The 21,919-nt window shown below is 41.0% G+C and overlaps 1 protein-coding gene across 1 annotated transcript; it reads right to left on the minus strand.

Moving 5' to 3' along the window:
* Positions 1–2,812: 2,812 nt before the first annotated feature.
* LOC131185671 (L-lactate dehydrogenase A chain) lies at positions 2,813–19,113 on the minus strand. The gene is made up of 8 exons (XM_058158419.1): positions 18,978–19,113; positions 15,463–15,597; positions 14,214–14,331; positions 11,810–11,983; positions 11,110–11,283; positions 5,928–6,045; positions 5,315–5,438; positions 2,813–3,539 (listed from the first exon to the last, which is right to left on the minus strand). The coding sequence occupies exons 2-8, from the start codon at positions 15,586–15,588 to the stop codon at positions 3,375–3,377; spliced, it is 999 nt and encodes a 332-aa protein (XP_058014402.1). The 5' UTR covers positions 15,589–15,597; positions 18,978–19,113; the 3' UTR covers positions 2,813–3,374.
* Between the last annotated feature and the right edge of the window lie 2,806 nt (positions 19,114–21,919).

The raw sequence follows: 21,919 nt of genomic DNA on the forward strand, positions 1-21,919 counted from the left end.
CTTCCCTGATAACCAGGCAAGATCGTACCTCAGTAATTTCCATAGATCCTGCCCAGCTGGAGTCCAGCTATGAGCTGATTTCAGCAGACTTTATCTGCTAAATGCCTAGAATAACTAAATAACTATGAATTACTGGTAAACAGTTTTTGTTTTTGTTTTTAATAACATTGAAATAATGTCCTCCTGGAAAAACAGACTGATTCCAAGACTTAAATCATGCTTTTAGACAAAAGAACCCCTATCACTACATTTAATATTTTAGCTTCCCACACTCAGATAGGAATAGGGATCAAATATGAAATGTTTTATTAAGTTTCTTCAGTAAATGCATTGGGATTTGCAGAAGTGCTTAACCCCAAGCCATTATAGTGATACGTAAATTCTGTGCATGCCTATATAAAACCTGTTTCCCTGACAATAAGGTCTATCCCAAAAATAAGCCCTACTTAAGAGCCTGCACAGCCACACAGCCGCCCATTTTACCTGGTTGCTTGCAGTGCTTTGGCGACAAGGTGGGATGGAGCTGCCTCACGCATCCACACCGGCTTACCTCAGGGCCTCTGCAGCCAGGCCAGCCATGCTCCAATTCCTGTCATGTCCAGGAGCCCATATGGCCGCAGGTCCACTTCTGCTTCCTCACAGCCCCAACAGAGCAGGAGGCAGAGTGGTGTGCTGGTGTTGGTGCCGCAGCCAGAAGGTGTGGCATGTGTAGGGGTGTGGATGGCCCGGCTGCTTGGGCCCTGAGGTAAGCCGGTGCGCAAAGCAGCTCCACCCCTCACCTCACCTCATGGTCATGTCACCGGTGTGTTATTTTACCTCCTGGTCCATTGTGGCTGTGGGCAAGCACAAGAAGTGGGCCGGTGGGCTATGCAGGGTCTTGCTGGAGCCGCCTCGGCAAGGCAAGGCATTGGGACATGGGTGGCCTGGCTGCAGGAGCCCTGAGGTAAGCTGGTGCAGGGTTAGGGCGGTGGCAGTAGCACACCATGACCCCCTCTCACTGCGAGCAAGCAAAGTAGGCCTCCTGTACATGGGAAAAAGAAGACATCCCCTGAAAATGCTTATTTTGGGGCCCGAAAGATCCAGTCTTATTTTCAGGAAAACACGGGTAGTCTGTTCTGTATTTTCAAATATTAATGGTTCTAGCCAGTCTGCTATTCATAATAATACTCTTTAAGATCAGCTCTGAATTCTTCACTTATGTATTGCATTGGTTCCCGTTACATTGGTATTATTCAGTTCATGCTAATTTATAAACTAGCAGCAGGCAAATTCTTTTGAATCTTAAACAAATCCTTGCATATATTTAGAAATACATGGACTGCCTTTGTAAGGAAGGTATTGTGCTCTGGTTGAGACCATGTATATAAAAAATGTCCATTTAACTATTAGAAAATATTTCTCAACCAATCCTACAAAAGAACCAAAGCTTTTTCTTTACCCTATTTCAAGCAAATATGGATTTACCGTAGTGTAGTCAAAGCTTCAATGAGTTTCTTTCTGCTGAAACCAGGAACACTAAGCTTATTTACTATAGTACCTAATTTTAAATGGGCTTATACTTTTTCCTAAACCTTCCTGCTGATAACTGTATAATCTAATTCTTGTTTAATGTTTCAACCAGATGAAACTGTATGGGGAGTGTTTTATTATGGTATTTTTTGGACTAGAAAACGCACGGTTTATCAGATGCACCAAGATTTTGAAGAGGCAAGAAAAAAAAATTTTTGTCCTCCCCGGCTGTCAGGAGCACTCTGCAGGACTCCCAAACCCTCTGTGCATCCTGTTTTTCGCAAAAAAACGGGCACGCAGAGTTTGGGAGGACTGCAGAGTGCTCCTGGGGGCCGGGGAAGGCAAAAATGCAACATGTGGGGGGTTTGGGAGGCCAAAAACAGGCCTGTTTTTCACAAAAACATTGTTTTTGCCCTCCACAGCCCCCCTCTGCAGGCTTCCCTAAGCCTCTGCGTGCCCCGTTTTTGCAAAAAATGGGCCCATTTTTCGCAAAAATGGGACGCGTGGGGCGAGGCTTCGGGAGGCCAAAAATGGCTGTATTCGGTGTATAAAACACACCACCATTTCCACCCTCTTTTATACTCTGAAAAGTATGGTAATTAAAAGTTGCCACCCATCTTGCGACAAGGCAACTGCTTTTGTAATAGAATTTCCAATTAAGCCATATCCAGAATGTGGCACAGGATTATTTTTGGGCACCTCTGTTGTTGAACAAGAGGAATCCATCTCATCTTCCACTGTTCAACACGTACATGAAACTGCTGTAGATCATCAACATACTCCTTGATTTTCAATTGTGGCATGGTTGTTGCTCAGCCCTTCTACAGTAGGCAAATGTCATGCCATGGGTGGACCCCATGTTGATCATCATAATGTGCTTTATCTTCATAACTGTGGCTTGTATCCAATCCCAGCATTAAAAAAAAAGCATAGATTGAAACTTTATTACAGGACATAATTTTATATAATTAAGGTTTTGATGTTATGTGATGTTACTTCTGAAGCCCTAAACATCTTAGTCTTTCCCATTACAAATGCATCTGACTGCAAGTTCTGCAAGAAGGTCCTTACTAAAGATCCTAGGCTGTCTCAAGAGCACCATCTTTTTGCGGCCTTTTCAGGTAATGCTTCTCAGTAACGGATACATCCAGTCCACACTCTTGGCATTCAGAAGGGTTCGTCCATTTCATCAAATTTTGAAACTAATTTTTGGCATTAATTTTAGCTCATTTTTAAAAATGATGTTAGCTGTCTTGAGCACTTTCCAGAATCGTGGGTGTGTATGAAATGAATGAAGGCAGACAAAAGTAATTGATGTTTATTTTGCTCTTTTGGGCTGGTACTAAAGCTAGACAATTGCATCAACTCGAAATGTTGCATACACAGTTCCCACAGGAGAGTACAGTGAGTTCTCTTGAAAAATATACACAAAGACCTGAAGCAGTGATGTCAGGAAAAATACATTTACCATTGCTCAGTAGTGGAAATTTAAGTCACCTGTCAGCAGAAAATATTGGTCAGTGAATTTGCCAATCATTTTTGATAGCAAAGTCTTTGGAAAACCAAGTAACTTATTTTCTGATCTGATATTAACTGGGAAAAAGCAGGAGAATTTCATTTAGTAGTGTTTTAAGTAGATGCTGGATTGATTAAATCCCTTCATAAAACTACATTATATTCCTATTCTGGTCACAGATCAAGACAAGAATCTCGCAGCTTCTGTTTCTAAATGAGGAACAGGAATTTTGTTGTAATTTAACCATTGATGCATCAGATACATACTTGTAAAGGAATTGTCTCATTTGAAAAGTGCAAATAACCATCAACTAAGGCCTGTTTCACATTAGTAAACGGCAAAGAGAGACTTAAAACTGAAGCTCCTTCTGGATTCCCCACAGTGTCTCAGCACTCTTCTTCAATTTATTTTCTTCTTCAGTCTTCAGAGTCATTTTGATCACATCTGTAATGCCTGAAGAGCCCAGAATGCATGGAACACTTAGGAAGACGTCATCTTTAACTCCATGCATACCCTGGAAAAGTAAAATATGGCCATGAAATACCATTTTTCTTTAAATATAATGGACGTTTTACCATCACTGGAAGAAATTAGAGAAAGCCACATAATTTATAGGGGAAAATATGCTAAAAAGCTTCAAATAGAACAGGTGAAATAATTATGTGGGCTGTGTTTGGATTAAAAATTCCCTCTATGAGGGAGAGGAGTGATTAAGAAGCTTGATACACACACACACCACACCACAGATACTAATTTGCTTGAATAAAAGAAAAATGGAAGGGCACATGTTTTAAGATCACCAATATACCTAGGAGAAGACAGCAAAAACAATCAAGATGGTAGCTGCAGCATAGTTGGTAAAGCCCAGCCCATTTGCATATATATCAATTTGTACACAGGAGTGATTGCATTCCTGCAGCTGCGGTGTTGCCCATTTTGAAATCCATACTGCCAGCAGAACTATCTGAGATCATTAGAAATGCGAAGCCTTTTTCAAATTTGTTTAAGGGACAGCAGTAGTCATCTGACAGGTTGAGAAAACAGTATAAAAATTTGACTTTTTGAGCAGAAAGAGAAATAATGGAAAGGGGCTCATATTGAACTCTTCTTTCCACCTTTAGCTGAACTCTCTTGAGGGGGAACTGCAGAACCAGGTAGCCACCCCACATCCCACCTTGCAAAGATATCCTTACACCAGGGAGCATCTTGTGAAGAGAGGACTCCTTAATGGACTGACCTTTAGGAAGGAAGCAGAGAATGCTGACGGGATTGTCAGATCAACTAGGTTTGCAGTTCTTTTTGCTTTATTGCCTCAGGCCTTGTAAGCACAGCCTTCCCAGATCTCTAGAGCTGCCCTTTCAGAACTGGGTTTTGCAGTATAAAATAAAATAGCCAACTTTGCCTTATTCGTCCAGATCAAGACAAAGGAACAGAATGCCAAGAACCATCCTCTCAATTCGCCTGAACCATGGTTTCAGAATTGAAAGGGACCCTCCGCCTTCCTAAGAACCACAATCATGTGACTGAGGGGCATCCAAGCCTTCCTCTTCTAATCCTGATCTACCTGCTTTCCCTATTTTCCTGCCCCTCCAGTCTACCATGATTAAACATGAGCTATCTTTTAGTCCCTCTTGTCTCTTTCCAAAATCCCAAAGCAAACACAGTACCCCCTCTCTACATATTCAACAGACATATATTGCAAGACAAAAAAAAGTGGGCTTCTATTACTCTCTCCCAAAAAACCTGCATGCTACCCGTTCTTACTCTTAAGGATTATTTGCTGCTGTTTTTTCCCCGGTACTGCTTACATGTTTTTCCCCCTGAATGTTATTTCTACAGTGTTTCTAATTCTATTCTATTCTATTCTATTCTATTCTATTCTATTCTATTCTATTCTATTCTATTCTATTCTATTCTATGCTATTCTTTCTACTTTGTCTTCCATGACTGTTCTTTTCCCCATTAAGTGCTTCATTAATGTTTTCTGCCTTCAGATTGCTATTTCCTCACCTCTCTATTATTGCAAAGGCTATTTTTCTGCTGCATGTGTGTCTTTCATTGCCCTTTCTCTACATTCACGGGCTGTTTCTCAACAAAATCCAGTCCCTTTCTGAGGTATGCAGGAATGGTATTTTTGAGGTCCATATTCACTCTGGCATGTGTAGAATATGTCAGATCTTTAGTTTAGTGTTGCTTGCATTCCAATTCCTGCTGGATCCAGGATGTTGGAACTGAATCGTGGCTAAATAGGCAGACTATAAAACCATAATGACTTAATGAGTAGATTACCTTCACCATTGTAGAAATTGGATGTACTCTCCTTAAATTCTTCATGATGGTTTCAGCCAGATCAGCCACAGACAGACCAATTGCCCATGATGTGTATCCCTTCAGCTTGATCACCTCATAAGCACTGCAATGGATTACAACATTAAGATTGGTCTCCAAAACTATGACAGCACTCATGATGTTGCTAGGAAATGATCTAAAACACAACAAACTAGTTTGCAAATTAAAATTCTAGGTAGCGAGGATTGCTGCTGCAGCCTATTGCCACCATTTGGCGGCAGCGATCAGCAACAGTGCCAGCGATTCCTGCTTCCTAGAAGGAATTGATTGGCGGTATTCCAGGAGGCCGATCCAACCGCCAATCAGCTGCTCAGCAGCGAAGGCTCCAGTGTTCCTGGTGGCAGCAGTGACAGTGGCGAATGCCGCCACCACACCAACCCACCTCTTCCCCACCGCAATATTCGCTTTATAAGACACACATACATTTTCATTCACTTTCTTTTTGGGGGGGGGAAGTGTGTCTTAAAGTGCAAAAAAATACGGTATATTTTATCACATTAATGCACTGTGTCTGTTTTATATGATTCTTAGCCAAATAAATTTGAAGTGTTACCTGTCCACCACCTGCTTGTGGACTTCTTTCCAGTTCTCTTTGTCTCCATCAGTACCCATTTCAGGATGCAATTCTTTTAGGGAGACACCAGCAACGTTCACACCACTCCAGACAGGCACTAAATAAAAGATTTTCCAGGTTATTTATTCCTTCAAAACACAAGCTCATTATATTTACAAAATTATATGGTTAGTGTAAAAAAACTACCACTTTAATTCTCCACACATGAGCCTCAGGAAAGCTCTGAAACAAGTGAAAATTGATGAGCTGGTTCCAAATATGGCCTTCATTCTAATAAGCAACTAAGATCCATTTACTGTAAAGGAACAGCTTGAGCCTTTGACCTGGTTAGAAAGCGATACTGGATTAGCTCCAGATAATCAGGACCCAAACTTACCCTCATTTTTGAATGAACAACTTTGGCAGGAAAAGAAGTGAGTAAATCTTTAACAGCAGCTCCTTTTCATACTGACTTGCTGACCAATCAGTGCCTCTTTATTGTGGACCTTGGATCTTTTTTTTGAACAGAACTGGAATTAATGTGAAGCTCCTCCAGCTTTTATACCCTTTGCACAAACATATTTCATTCTCTTTGAGATGGTAAAGTACTGTCATTTTTTTGGTAAATTCTGTATCCGTGTCCATCAACCTTATCCTTATCTTCAGAACACAAGTTCCTTGTATAATTAATAAGTGACTAGCTTTACAGAATGAGATAAATCCCTGAGGTTCATCCTCCTCAGAATCAGTTTAATTAATCATTTTAATCCTTTAAATGAAGCCCAAAGATACTGACATAACTGATTTTCTTAAAATAATTTTTATTAAACAGATTTTTTTTAAAAAAAGACAAAAACGAAAAAGTAATATTGATACTTTCTTCTTTTCAACAGTTTCGCGTCGGTGATCAATACTTATAAATTTTCTCTCTTATCCTAATGTATCTTTTATACATATATTTCTAATATTTCATATGTATATCACTATATTATGTTATTCTAATTATTTTATTTACATATATACTTAGATATATACGTGTACCCAATTTCCTTTCCACAATTTCTGTTTCTTTCTATTTGTTCTTCTATTTCTACTCCTAGTTTATCCGTTATTTAATCTTTCCTTGCACTCCCCTCCCCCCTATTTTCCTCCAACCATGTGTACCATCTCTCCCATACTAAATAATATTCTGTTTCCTCTTTTTCTTGTATCTCCCTCGTAAGCTTATCCATTTCTGCACATTTCATGATTTTTCTAATTACATTTTCTTCAGATGGTATATTGTTATTTTTCCAGTTCTGTGCGTAGACTATTCGTGCTGCTGTAACTATGTGGACATAATTGATTTTCTTATTAGTCATGGCAATTATATACAAAATGGCTTGGACGTGATAAGCAAGCTGTGAATAGTCCTCTCTGCTTCTACAGCTAGAATTTGGCTTGGACACCATGTACTATGTATAATTTATCCTGCAGAGCTTGTGGAACAGCAAGCACTGCTCCTTTCAGGTACAGGAAAACTAGGAACAGATTTAAAAAGTTGGATATTATATTTTATTAAGGTATTATATTAAGAAGAGATTAGATAACCATTTGTCTGAAGTGGTGTAGGGTTTCCTGCCTAAGCAGGGGGTTGGACTAGAAGACCTCTAAGGTCCCTTCCAACTCTGTTATTCTGTTTCTGATCTTTTATTTTTGCTTAGTTTCATTACGTAAGAGTTTACTGGACAAGGCAGAATTTGTAGCAATTTTATCTTGATACCAAAATGAAAAGGAGCCCAAGCAATAAATGCAAATTTATGAAATCTGACTAACATTTTCCTGATAATTTTATTGGAATGGACTAGGAGAAGTGAAAAGGATCCAACACTGTATTCCAAAGCAAGAATGATTAACAAGTACTTTTTGTTTAGAGTAGCTAACCAAGTATTTTGCAATATATGGCATAGTGGTAGGTAGGTATTGTGTCACAAAGTGCAAACTAAAGCAAACCTTCCTGTGTACAGGGTTACACAACTGCATTATCAACGCTTAATGTAACACCACAATATTATTGAAAATAGATATTCCTGGGCACTTGTAAGAAACCTCAAATCTCATCAAATGATCTATTGGATTCAAGTATGAAAATCCCTCGTCTACAATGAAGATAAGGACATTCTACAAGGAGTAACTCCCTCCTCCTCCTGATGCAAGATTAGAAAGTTCTGACTTCTCTTTCAGTGAAGGAGCTCCCTTCCTAGTTTTGGAATGGCAAACTAGAAAAAGAGCTCAAATGAAGAGGAAAACGTGAAACACACTGGAACAAAGAAGAGACATGACACACTAAAGACCTTAATGGTAGTAATAAAACATTCTATAGTAAAATGGAATCCTAGGTCCTTGTCCTGAACTACTTTTTGCAGTATTGTTCTGCCAAAGGTGACGTTAACCAAAGCACAAGCGCTAAGCTTTCAGTGCCTTATTAAGGGGTGGTCAACCTTTTTATACCTACCACCCACTTTTGTATCTCTGTTAGTAGTAAAATTTTCTAACCGCCCACCGGTTCCACAGTAATGCGCTGTGTATCGTCGTCTGCGTATGCCTCTCATGCATTGTGGATTGGGGTTGGGGTTAGGGGCGCCGGCTACCAGCTCTGCTTGTCTGTTACAGCTGGGTGGTGTGGAGGGAGATGCATGAGCTATTCTGGGACAAGGCTCTTTGTTTGCGGTCGCACTATAGCTCCATTTAGTTTCACTTATATAACATGAACTAAACTTATGCACGGGCGATACAGATAGTATATTTTCAGAAATTTAAATTGTCACGGGGAATTTTATGAAAATTTAATGAAAATGTTTTTAAATAATGCTATGAAATTTTTTTAAAAAGTCAATTAAATTAAAAAAAGGAAAGTGCTTCAGTATTGGACAAAACCCCTACTGCCCACCATGAAAGCTGGAACGCCCACTAGTGGGTGGTAGGGACCAGGTTGACTACCATTGCTCTAGTGGAATGGCCCATAATTTTTCACAAGACAGAATTGTTCTGACCATTGTACCTATTTACATATATGTCTTGATCCACCAGGACATAATGGTCAAAACACCCTGTAGACCAGGTGAGGTTTTTGGAATAGCACTAGATCTGAATTCCTGTTTTGCTCAGATAAATCTCAATAACTCGCCTATTGTACAGTTTTACTGTAGTAACTTGGTTTGGGGACTGGGACAGAGGGGAGCATTTTTTCCTGACTCTATTGAAAGATCAAGTTCACCTAATTCATGAACTTTGGATCTCAATAGAGTGGATGATGCAGAAATCCTTCTTGTAGAAAGTGCCTAATTGCTGACATTTTGGCCCCAAGTTATGACAATTTATAAATATCACCTCCCATGCCAGGTGCTCCACGGTTGAGTCAAAGAAGGGTTCAAATAAGGTTTGGTCTATATGGATTTATTGTCCTCAGCTGATGAAATAGTCCAAGTCAATCTCCAAGCATGTCCTTCGTAACCAAAGTGGTTCAATCTCCCTTGACTCAATATGTCTGATGATGCTAAAAAACTCCCCAGTTGGATGTCAAGTAGGTAAATAGGTCTAAGAACCTATGTCTCCTGGGCCAATTGAGAGCTATCACTCGCAGCTCCATTGTCTCGCACTAGTTCCAGAAACATAGGGAATTAGTGGGAATGGTAGGGATGGAAATATATAATGGATTTTAAGGCCAGATGGTGTCCAGAGTCTTGTTTCTACTCCAGTAAGTTGAAACAAATATATCTATGGACAACAAATTGCTATCTGCATGCTTGGCAGCTATATTTGGAGGTCTACTGAGTTTATAGGAGGTATGTAAAGAAAAAAGAAAGGAAAAATCAAGTGCTAAGAGAAAAAAAGAAAAGAAAGGAAAACAGTAAGGTGCTGTAGATGTGCCAAAGTTGAGGGAATTCTTGACAGGCTAGTGTGCCCTGTGAAGCAATGCAATGATGGAACTGGGAAGCTGATATATCTTTCCATTGAAAGCAACATCAGCATCTTTTCAGCTATTCCATATGCAAAATGTGCTGGCTGTGCTGGAGGAAAATCATCTCTCACAAAGGGAGTAAAAAGTGCTAATCTGAGCCTTTATACCATGTTAAGAAAAACAATAATACAATTAGATGTTATTAACATAACCTTTCCCTAAAGTAAGTAATTTTTAATATATTTTTTAATACTCTATCTATGCATAAAAGCAAAGGTAAAGGTTCCCCACGCACACATGTGCTAGTTGTTCCCAACTCTACGGGGCGGTACTCATCTCCGTTTCAAACCGAAGAGCCAGCGCTGTCTGAAGATGTCTCTGTGGTCATGTGGCTGGTATGACTAAATGCCAAAGGCGCATGGAATGCTGTTACCTTCCCAAAGGTGGTCCCTATTTTTCTACTTGCATTTTTTACATGCTTTCGAACTGCTAGGTTGGCAGAAGCTGAGGCAAGTAACAAGAGCTCACCTCGTTACGTGGCACTAAGGATTCGAACTGCTGAAGTGCCGACTTTTCGATCAACAAGCTCAGCGTCTTAGCCACTGAGCCACTTAGCTACATATATATACATACATATATGTTAAATTAGATTGTTAAATTAGTTACTGCGAGCTATTACATTGATTTCTGTGTAGGATGGCCAGGGGGTCAAATAGGAGAAACTCTAAAAAAGCCCAAGCCTTCCTTTATAAACCTCCAAGAGTCTCTTACAAGATTTATTTTGAACTCCCATGTTACAAGTATAGAATTCAGATTGATAGAGTTTGGCCTACTTGGATTACAGAACTGACCTTTTCTGAACAGAACTAAAAGCCAAATATAGCTCATCTAGTGTTACCTTCATGTAGCAGGGCAGGGTAGATTAACTTTTATATTGAGAAGGGAATAGAGAAAGCTTCCTTTAGCTTTGCTCAGCATATAAATCTAACATTCAGGAGCCAAATGTACTTCTAATACAACAGAACTCTAGTTAGATCAAAAGGATTTTGTTAAAATTTTACACACACACACACACACCAAGAATGTGAAAGAAGTCAGAAGGTTTCAGCAAGTAGATTACACAATACAGGCTTCTACAATCTTGGGCTCTTTTTTAAAATGTTGCAACTTTTTCCAGAATAATTTCTCCATTCTGCTTGTTATGTAATTAGGCTTAATGCTAAGAGAAAAATTATTGCTTACCGCTGGAATCCCCATGCTCTCCAATAATCCAACTGTGGCAGCTGAGAGGATGGATACCCAGTCTGTCACCCATCAGATGGCGGAAACGGGCGGAGTCCAGATTACAGCCACTTCCAATAACACGGTGCTTAGGAAAGCCACTGATTTTCCATGCCACATATGTCAGAATATCCACTGTTGATTAAAAAAAAAAGGAAAACACCTGCCATATTAAGGCCAGAAACTGTGAAGAAAGATTGCTAATCATTATAGAAAATTAGCAGATTTTGTCCCAGGATCAGAATTATAAGTTACACAGGTTTGTCCATTTATTTTCACTTGTACATAGGGATTTCTCAATGATGAGAAGGCCAAGATAGCAATAGTGATAGCACTTAAGACTCATATACCCCAAATAGTGCTATACAGCTCTCTCTAAGTGGTTTGCAGAGTCAACCTATTGCCCCCAGCAATCCAGGTCCTCGTTTTTAGCAAAACGTCCAAGACTGACTTTCAGTTTCATTATGAAGAAAGGTATTGCTACATTTGTACTGGACCTTGACAGATGCTTGCAAATAAGTACAAATGTGGATTTAGTTTCTGCAAGAGAAAACTCAGAATTTCTTTACATTTCCATCAAAGAAACATATGTCCCTCTCCCATTAAAATCCCTGGACTATAAACAACAGACTGTAAACATTCAGAAAAGGAGATGGCCAACCTGGATTGGAAACAACAAGCAGCTTGCAGTGAGGGCTGTACTTGACAATATTGGGAATGATGAATTTGAAGATATTCACGTTACGCTGAACCAGGTTAAGACGAGATTCTCCTTCTTGTTGACGAGCTCCAGCAGTGATGATGACCAATTTAGAGTGTGCAGTCACTGCATAATCTGCCAAGCAAGAAATTGTACGTTCAACATAAATTTCAGCATCTACCTGTGCAACGGATGAATCGATTGCATGAAATCTTTCATGCCAGAGAAGAATTGGCCTATAGAACGAGAATTGCAAAACTACGAAAAGGGAACCTATGCCCTATGGTGACATTTATTCATTTAGACATACAAGTTGCAAATAAATAGTTACATCAGCCTTCCCTGTCCTGAAGTCTGTAAATTTTGGGACTTTAGAATCCAATCCAACATTGCTGAAAGTTGATTGAAGAGGATTACTTTGTGTGTTCCTAAATGTATCCAAGAGGAAGTATAAACTTGTCTTCAGGCATCCCCAAATTCCCATGATTGCAAGAACGCCCAAGTTTCCAAGTAAAAAAAAAAGCATGGGAGGTAAAACAAAACTAACTATCATGTTATTTTTATTTTTGCTAGCTCTTTTCAACCAGTCATGAAGGGCCCAAGTCTCTTCTCTAGCCTCAGAGGCAGAGCTATAATTAACCCAAACCCATAGTTCTTGGGTTTGATAAAAATGATACTGACATGAGTGACGGCGATAGCTTGTCATGAAATGCTATGACCTACATTGCTAACACAGGCAAGGGTGTGATTAAATGAAGCAAAAAGAAAACATCAATTTGAATCAGTAGCTTGCTCTATTCAGTAGTTAGCTCACTGGTCTTTAGAATTCTGATTTGTGAATCTCTGTTTTTATTTTATCATCTGCCCCATAAATCCATGCACTTAGTGGCAGCACAATTTATTTGTGGGCCAAAGACCATTCTGGGGCCAAAATGTCTATTTCTAAACTTAGCTTGATATCTTTTCTGGACACGCACCAAGATTTTTTTAACCCTTCTTGATTTGTCCAGTGTTCAATGTCAGATTATGTTCTACACTCTTTAATAGCTTTCTGGATCTAGAAGCAAGGGTCACTTCCCTGTTTTTCCTCCAAATTTCTCATATCTAAGATTTGCCAAAGGAACCAATTGAAAGCTGAATCTCCCAGCTAATGTAACCTTTAACAGGTAAAGTCATATATCTGCTCTTCACACATAAACCAGTCCAACAGGATCTCACTTTTCTTAATAGCTATAACAGGAATCAGTTAATAGCAAAGAACCACATGCAGGAACCACATGCATACAATCAACATGATGCCAATCAGCTTGCATATGACCTTGCACATTCCAAAGAAGGAATGCATGATGGCTAAAGAATTTTAAGAACCAGCCTGAAGGGCTGTTATGATATAGAAAGAGTACTAAAAATTTCCATTTTAAACTTGGAATAATGAAGGGGAGGGGTCTGATTCTGTTGCTTCTGTCTGCAGTTACCTGAAAACAAAATGGCTTTTCTGTTTGGGCTTTCTTTTTGTATAATAAATGATGACACCGTGCAATATGTCATGTGTTGTTGTTCATCTGAGGTTGTACTTTACTTACTTTTAAGAACTGGCTATGGAGTAGACTTTTTAAATTATGTCCTGATACGTAAAACCATAGAGCTCAAAGAGGGTATACTTTCTTTTTCACATAACTGTAAAAATTATTTTTGCTTATCTTTGATAATGAATGAAAAAAGTTACAGTCTAATTTGGCTACAATCCATTTATTTCTTTTTGTAATCATGGCAGTCTGACTACAAAATAATTTAATGGAACAGTGTAGAAATAAACTTATTTTGGTTATTGGAGATGGTTTCTGCCAGTACAGCCAAAAGAAGAGCAGAAAAAAATGTAAGGCTTAAAACTTCTGCCATCAGGAGAAAAGGATAGTGAAGTGCATCTGTTTTTTAACCATTCTGGAAAACCAAGTGAGAAGGATCCAAATTTACTAATTGCTCTAAGTAATCCCACTAAAATCACTATTAGATATGATTAACTTTTCCAAAACTGTGGTAATAAATATACCATGTGATATATGATTCTAGCCATGTTGGTATTGTTTTGGTCTGTATGTGTGAAGCATATTAACAATGAGCAGCTACCAAACCAATTTGTAAATCACCTTCAGGTCTGTGACTGATTAAATCCACTATCTGCAGCTCATTACCCATAAGAGAAGCAAAATTAAGAAGCACCAACTTCAGAGCTATCTTAGTAAAAAAAAGAAAAAGAATTGTATTTGTTCCCATAGCCAAAGTCCCATTCACTTCCATGAAATATCAGATATTGCCACTTCCCTAAAACAAAAGAGGGTTTCTGTAACATAAAATATTATATAACCTTTGCCAGAGACGATCTTTGGTGTTCGGAGAAAGAGGCTGCCATGCTGAAGATCCAGCATCTCTCCCTTCAGCTTGTCCTCCACAACATCAACAAGAGCAAGTTCATCAGCCAATTCCTTAAAAAAGGGTCAAAGGTTAAAAGAGAGAGAGAGAGAGAGAGAGAGGATGGCATCCCACATATCTTTACTGACATTAGATTCTCTCTAGCACTTACCTAGGTAGTGAAATGCAGTACCAAATGTAATCTTATCACTTTCCTGGGCAAAGCCGGGAGATTTACTGAGCCCCCAATAATCTCTCATGCGTAGCTTATGTTTGGTATCAGACTTATTTGTCCAATTACTAGGCTGCCCAAAAGCCAACTTCACAACATTATATACAAGCCAAACATGTTAGAAACTACCCTGAGAGAACAATAAAAAATAATAACCTCCCCCATTACCCCCAACCTACAGATACTTAAATCAAGGCCTGAGGGAAGAATGATGCTTTAGGGCTCACTTGAAAGCAAGTTAACAAATCTCCAAAGGGATGATGTCCAAGGGAGCAGATGTTGCAACACAGTGGGCCGATTTCTTGGATCCCACTGGATGACATCACTCATATAATATATCCCATAAGATGAATTTTGGTACAAGTATTGTTAGTTAAATTCAGATCCTTCCAATAGGATTAATTCTAGTAACCTAGCATTAATATTTTCAACAGAAAGAAAAGCTTTTTATCCATAGATCTATTCGTCTAGGCAGACAGGACTGGCTTCTTAACATTTTAAAAATAAGCAGTATAACATATAGCAATAGCACTTAAGACTTATATACTGCTTCACAGTACTTTACAGCCCTCTCAGCAGTTTAGTAGTGTGTAAAACACAAATACACAGAAACTATAGTGAAATGTAGTTTGCTTCTACCGCGTAGTTCAAAAACATCTTCTATTTGTACTTAATATTAAAGGAATATTTTTCTCTCAGCTGCATTAAAAATGACTTAACATGTTATGTTACCATTAGTCTTATTAATGCTATGTGACCTCAAACAAGACACAGCACTGTTGAAGGCAATGGTACAAAAACTGAAGGAACAGAGACAGATTAGAAGCAGACGTTCCGGTTTAAATATACTGATTACATCTGTAGTGCTCCCAATCTATGCTTTGGATCCACAACAGCCAAGTCTATTTCAAACAAATTGCAAAGATGCAAAATACTGCAAAAAAACCCTCCCTGAAATTCAGACAGCACTTACCTTCATCAAAATACTTATGGCACAAGCCATGCCAACTGCACCAACCCCAACCACAGTGATTTTGTTGTGGGCATGTTCTTGTTCTTCTTTATGGACATGTTCAATCAGTTTTTCTTTGAGAGACATCTTGTAACTCTGGAAGAAAAAATTGATAAGAAGCTCCTTATCTTACATTTGTCATTTGCTGTACGGTACTATTACATCTGCTGTCAGAGTTGATGTCTAGCCTTATCTCCGCACTGATATATCACACTTATATGTGTGGTGGTATTTTGGTACCAGATTTATCAATTTAATTATGGGAATGTGCCAGAATTTGTTTATTTTCAGTTTGGTTTTTACCAGATTTTCTTTTCACAAGAAATGTGGATGCAACAGAACAAAAGTAACATTGTCCTCATTGCAGGGGTGAAATCCAGCAGGTTCTGACAGGTTCTGGAGAACTGTTAGCGGAAATTTTGAGCAGTTCAGAGAACAGGTGGCGGAAATTTTGAGTAGTATGGAGAACCGGCAAATACCACCTCTGGTTGGCCCCAGAGTGGGGTGGGCATGGAGATTTTGCAATATCCTCCCCTGTCACGCCCACCAGAACTGGTAGTAAAAAAAATTGAATTTCACCACTGCCTCATTGACCATGGAAGCTGTACAATCTTCAACACGAGGTCCATGTTGAATTAGTCCCATAGTCCCTTGAGGCATGTCTTTGATCACACCGATTTCTGAGGCAGCAGCACAATAACCTACATAGTCAACATTTTACTCTTTCTAATCTTAGGATCTGGCAAGAGCAGCCTCAGGACAGACATTGTCCTATGGCCTCTTTTCAACTTGCTCATTGCACATTCAGACACCAAACCTAGATGGCAACTGGGAAACTCAGAGAGATAGGACCTATATAAACAAAAGCAGTGAAAACAATGTATGGTTTGCCATGGGCAAACTGCACTATGGACATAAAGATCACAGACAGTATGAAATGGATTGTTTGAAGTTAAAGTCCAGAAAGTCTGTGGCTTGAAAGACAGTCTGGTTCAGGGTACAATCTGATACACAATTTCACTTAGGGACATGAACTCCAGTGACCCTGCATACTGATCCAATAAAGAGGCCTTCTTACATCTTTGCATTTGCACAGTTTTGATCACCCTTTGGAAGTTGCACTTTTCCATAAGGGGCCCTGGGAAAGTCCGTTTCTGAGTGCACCTGATGGGGCAGCTGCAACAGCCGTGGTGGCTCAGGCTGTAAGGGCCGTGGTGGCTCAGGCTGTAAGATAGCCTGTTATTAAAACACAGCTGCCTGCAATTACTGCAGGTTCTAGTCCCACCAGGCCCAAGGTTGACTCAGTCTTCCATCCTTTATAAGGTAGGTAAAATGAGGACCCAGATTGTTGGGGGGGCAATAAGTTGACTTTGTAAATATACAAATAGAATGAGACTATGTACCGGTAAATTAAAAAAACAAAACAGAAAAAAAACAGTAATATTGGAAAAAGTGGAGACTAACTGGCTCCACTAAGCTTCCAGCAGGAAGGACAAGGCAAGCCAGGAAATTTTTCTGTAAGTATCAGGAGGTGGGAAAAAATGGTTTCATTATGTACAGTAGGAAGATTATTCTACATGGCATCAGCATGCGGTTTTTAACCCCTGTAGCCATAAAACCTACTTCTCCTGCTCAGCATTCCTGCAGGGCCATATAAATTAATTGCACTGTCTCCTCCCCCCCCCCACTGTTCCAGGGAAAGAGTGCAACTGTTGAACAATCGCATCCAGCTATAGGGATGAAAGAAACCCATGTCACCAGCCGCCTATATTTCTATACAGAGCAAAACAACAACAACAACCACCCAACCTCCCCCCAAAAAATATCCTTTCTCTCCACCCCTCCTTCTACTTTCCTGAGCTTAAATTCTAAATTCTGAGACAGAGTAAACTCAATAGTTTATTGAGTTTACATTTATTGAAATTTATTGAAATACATTTCCCTGGGAAATGCCCCTGGGTTAAAGCAAAGAGGAGGGGAATGAGCATTGTCCAGAAGACAAAGGGCTTCGAGGATGAGACCAGGAGCCTCAGAGCCTGCCTGAGATGCCTGGGATGCTTGCATAGGAAAACTAAATGTCTATGGAGATTCTCAGTCATCCACAGCATGATTTACCAAAGGTGCTTTTTTTTCCCCAAGGGGCAATTGGACTTTCTGGTTTTTCTTTGAAGATGTTTCACTTCTCATCCAAGTCGCTTCTTCAGCTCAGACTGGATGTAATAATAAATATAAACCTTTCCATCTCCCACCATCCAGCCAGAGCTGAAGAAGCTTGTTGGATGAGAATCAATACAAAGAGGTTACTCAGGGCTGAAGAGTCTGGAGACTGCGAAATACAGCATAACAGTTGAAAGGGATCTCTGGAGGTCCTCCAGTCCAACCTGGCTGGGGAATTCTGGGAGTTAGATTAGATTAGATTTATTTGATTTCTATACCGCCCTTCTCCCGAAGGACTCAGCCAACATAAAAACAATATTATCAATAAAATTAAAAACAATTTTAAAAATCTGATTCAATTTGGCTAACCCCGTTAAAATTAGTCATAAAACAATAATAAAACCCCGATTAAAAATCATATTTACAGTTGAAGTCCACGAGGCTCAAAGTTGCCAAGGTTGGAGACCCCAGCCTTGGGGGACATAGGAAAACTAATTCATTCCAGGAGCGGCGAAGAGGATGGAGCCAAACTGGATTAGATCGCTCGGGAAGCCTGTTAAGCCTCACCGCGAGGGGCCAAGCCGAAGTGATCCGCGGGGCCTCGAGGCGACAAACGCAGCCTTAGAAAGGGAAGCCGGTTCTCGCCAGACGATTTAAAAAAAAAGATACGACTGCTGCGGGTGGAGGGGGGGGGGTTTGTCGTACAGCAATGAGTACCTCCAAGCGGAGGCTTCGTTGGACGACGAACGACCCCGCTGCCTTTTCGGGACGTTGCAAAGTTGCATCCACGCCTCTACGTGGGTGCAACTTTGCAGTTGCATCCACGTAGATGCAACTGCACCACCGGCCTCTCTTTCAGAACAACCAGTTGCTCCTCTCCCCGATCCCTACCGGTCCGATCCGATCCGATGATCCGGCCATCTCCCTCCCATGGACGATCCCTACATCTCGAGGCTTCCCGTTCCCCCCCCACCCCGCCCTCCCAGAGCTCGGGGCTCTCCGCTGTCCTTCGCAAGGGGACAGGAGGCCGAGGAAGGGAGCAATTCAGTAGCCCTCCTTCCCCAAGCCAGTCAGCCATCCGGCAACGAAAACGGCCGACCCTCCAAATCCCACTCGGGAAGACCGCGTCCACGCTTTTTTAATCCGTACGCGCGGGCGTCGTTTCTGCGTGGGCGCGCATCCCCTTCCTCAACACTCCGAATCCTTCATCTGAGTGACGGATTTCCCCCCCCCTCCGCCCCAAATTTTGCTTTTTCCTGTGCGAAAAACTCGAGCTTCCACCCGCCCCACCACCACCGCCCTCCAGCCCGTTCCCTTACCTGGTCGTCTATGCGAAAGCCCCTTGCAACCCCACCAATTGCCGCTCCAGTACCGCGAGGCTGGTTTGGCGGCGGCAGGTCTTTTAAATAGGGACTCCGCACGTGACCTCGGGAGGGCGGCCGCCGGGAGACGTGCCAAGATTCACGTCTGGCTGAGGAGAGGGTTTCCCCCCTCCACCACTCCGGCCTGCGCGGATTTCCCTTTCGCGCAGGTGCTTCTTAGTTGCTGCTCGGTGGGTGGGTGGGAGCAGTGGGAGACGGTCGGGCTGCAGTGTCCCTCCGCTCTACTGTACAGGTGGTCCTCGATTTACAACAGTTCCTTTAGTGCAGGGGTCTCCAACCTTGGCAACTTTAAGCCTGGCGGATTTCAACTCCCAGAATCCCCCAGCCAGCTTTGCTGGCTGGGGAATTCTGGGAGTTGAAGTCCGCCAGGCTTAAAGTTGCCAAGGTTAGAGACCCCTGCTTTAGTGAAGGTTCGAAGTTGCAACGGCACTGAAAAACTGACCTGCGACCATATGTCACACTTAACGACCTTGGCAGCATCCCCATGGTTACGTGATTTACACTTGAATGTCCCAAAGCAGTGCTTCTCAATTATTTTCTGTCATGCCCCCCTAGGAAGAAGAAAACATTTTTCGCGCCCCCCGCGCGACTGTAAATAGTATCATTAGCTTGTTATGACAGTGTTTGCCGAGGTCAAACGCGCCCCCCTTTACGGAGCCTCGCGCCTCCCCTGGGGGGCCCGCCCCACTATTTGAGAAGCACTGCAAAGGGACATTTTAAGAGACAATTGAACTTTCTGTTTTTTTCTTTGAAGACTTTTCACTTCTCATCCAAGAAGCTTTTTTCAGCTGAAGAAGCTTCTTGGATGCTTTCAAACAAAAACCAGAAGATTCCAGTTGCCTCTTGAAAAAAAAAACATCTTTGGGACAACCATGACTTGGATGACAGAGAATCTCCATAGACATTTAGTGAATACATTGGGATGCTTGACAACTGGCTCACATTTATGACGGTTGCTGTGTCCCAGAGTCATGTGATCGCCTTTTGTGACCTTCTGACAAGCAAAGTCAATGGGAAAATCAGATTCACTTAACAATCGTGTTACTAAGTTAAGAACTCTAGTGTTTCATTTAACAAATGTGAGAAAAACTGTAAAATGGGGCAAGCTCACTTCACAAATTTCTCACTTAACGACATAAAGTTGGGGCTCAATTGTGGTCATAAGTTGAGGACTACCTGTACTGTATCACCCAATCCCCGAGGGTGGCAAAAAGAGGCAGGCTCCACATGTCGCCTCTTCAGGACAAGGGAAGGGAGACAGCCTGGGCAATGTAGAAGATAGTTCCTAGTGGATTACTGACCATTACCATCCACCGTGCCAAATAATTATGCATTCTTCCCATTACTCCACCTAAGTGGATGAAGAAAAAAAGAATTTTCAAATAATTTAGGCTGCTTTCCCAGTGCTATAACCTGATTTTTATGTCTGTACTTCTGAGGTCATGTTATATGTGTGAATGTCCTGTTCTTCACAATGTGTCTCTCCAATAGATAGAATTTTGGTCACCATATTATAAAAAAATGGTATTGAGATGCTGGAAATGTCTAGTTTAATGAAAAGGACTGCTACATGATAGCAGTCACCTCCATATCATCCCTTGGCTTGTGAAGGGAAAGCAGCAGATGGGCCATTAATGCCAGTGAAGAGGCGTGAAGAATGCATTTCCTTTCTTGGGCTCCCTTTTGGTGGCATTGGGGGGGGGGAGGTTGGGGGGGCGGGGGCTAGGATTTCCCTTTATGCTTCAGGGTGAGAAAATCAAGCAACTCCCTTTCCTGATGGCTAGATGGCAGAATACATTAGTTCTGTTGCTGCCCAGCGTTCCTGCAGATTTGTGCGATCTCTTATGTGAGCTCTAACTTTGGTTTATTGAGATATAACTTGATTGGGTTTGCTCACTGAACCATTACTTTGCTGGATTCGTAGGACACCCTTATCCTCCAGTCAGCCTCCCCCTTTAGCCTACTATGTTATGTGAACTGGGCCAGTATTTCTTTGAGGGGTCTCCCTCAAGAGGGTTGACCCCCTCTTTTTCGTGGCAGCCCCTCAAATATTGGAACACTGCTTGTTCAATATTCCAACTTGTTCATGTCTTCTCAAATCAGGGATGTAATGCTGAGAAATACTTAATAGCATTCTCAAGAGAGACTGACTAAGGACATTTTGTCTGGGTTATAACTCCTGTAAGAGATATTGAACATCCAAGAATAGCATTCTGGAAGGTCAAGAAGGCTTTTCTCCTTGCCTCCTGTCTGCCTGTAAAACCTCTGTAGTCTTAATTTACAGTTGCAGGAAGGCTCTTTTTGTCCAGGCAAATAAACACATTGGTTGGTAGGTAAAGCTGCTAGAACTCCGCTGCAAATACCCAGATGATCATGAGATGATAGCAAAGATTTAGAGTGTTCTAGATTTTCTTGCTACTGTTTGAAGGTCATCCAGAGTTTTGCTGTCTTAAGTCTAGTAGATCTGTTTCTAAACTTCATTGAATTCAGTGGAATTTAATCCAAAATATGATATTGGTATCAGAAAGTAAATGAAAGTGAATGGAAAAAAGTAAGCAATGATTTTGTTTCTATTTTTAAAATATAATTTGTTTTACAATTGTTGGAAGAAATGTCCATCTGAGTTCAATTCCAAGTGGGGCAAAAGACATTGGAAACATGGAGACTGCTTGGAAAGATGGTTTAATGGTGGCCAGGATCACATGGTTTGAGTTCCTGAACAGAAAAGGGGCTGAGATGCTGTGCGCTCCCTGGCTTTATGCTTTCTCTGAGCTTTGAACTTCCTGGGGCACAGGAAGAGTATCCTGATTGGTTGTCAGACTCCCAGGGGATGGGGGCTTAGCTAGCCTTGCTAGCTGATGTAATCTTCCCAGGTGCCA

The sequence above is a fragment of the Ahaetulla prasina genome, chromosome 1, assembly GCF_028640845.1.
Source record: "Ahaetulla prasina isolate Xishuangbanna chromosome 1, ASM2864084v1, whole genome shotgun sequence".
NCBI classification, from domain to species: Eukaryota; Metazoa; Chordata; class Lepidosauria; order Squamata; family Colubridae; genus Ahaetulla; species Ahaetulla prasina.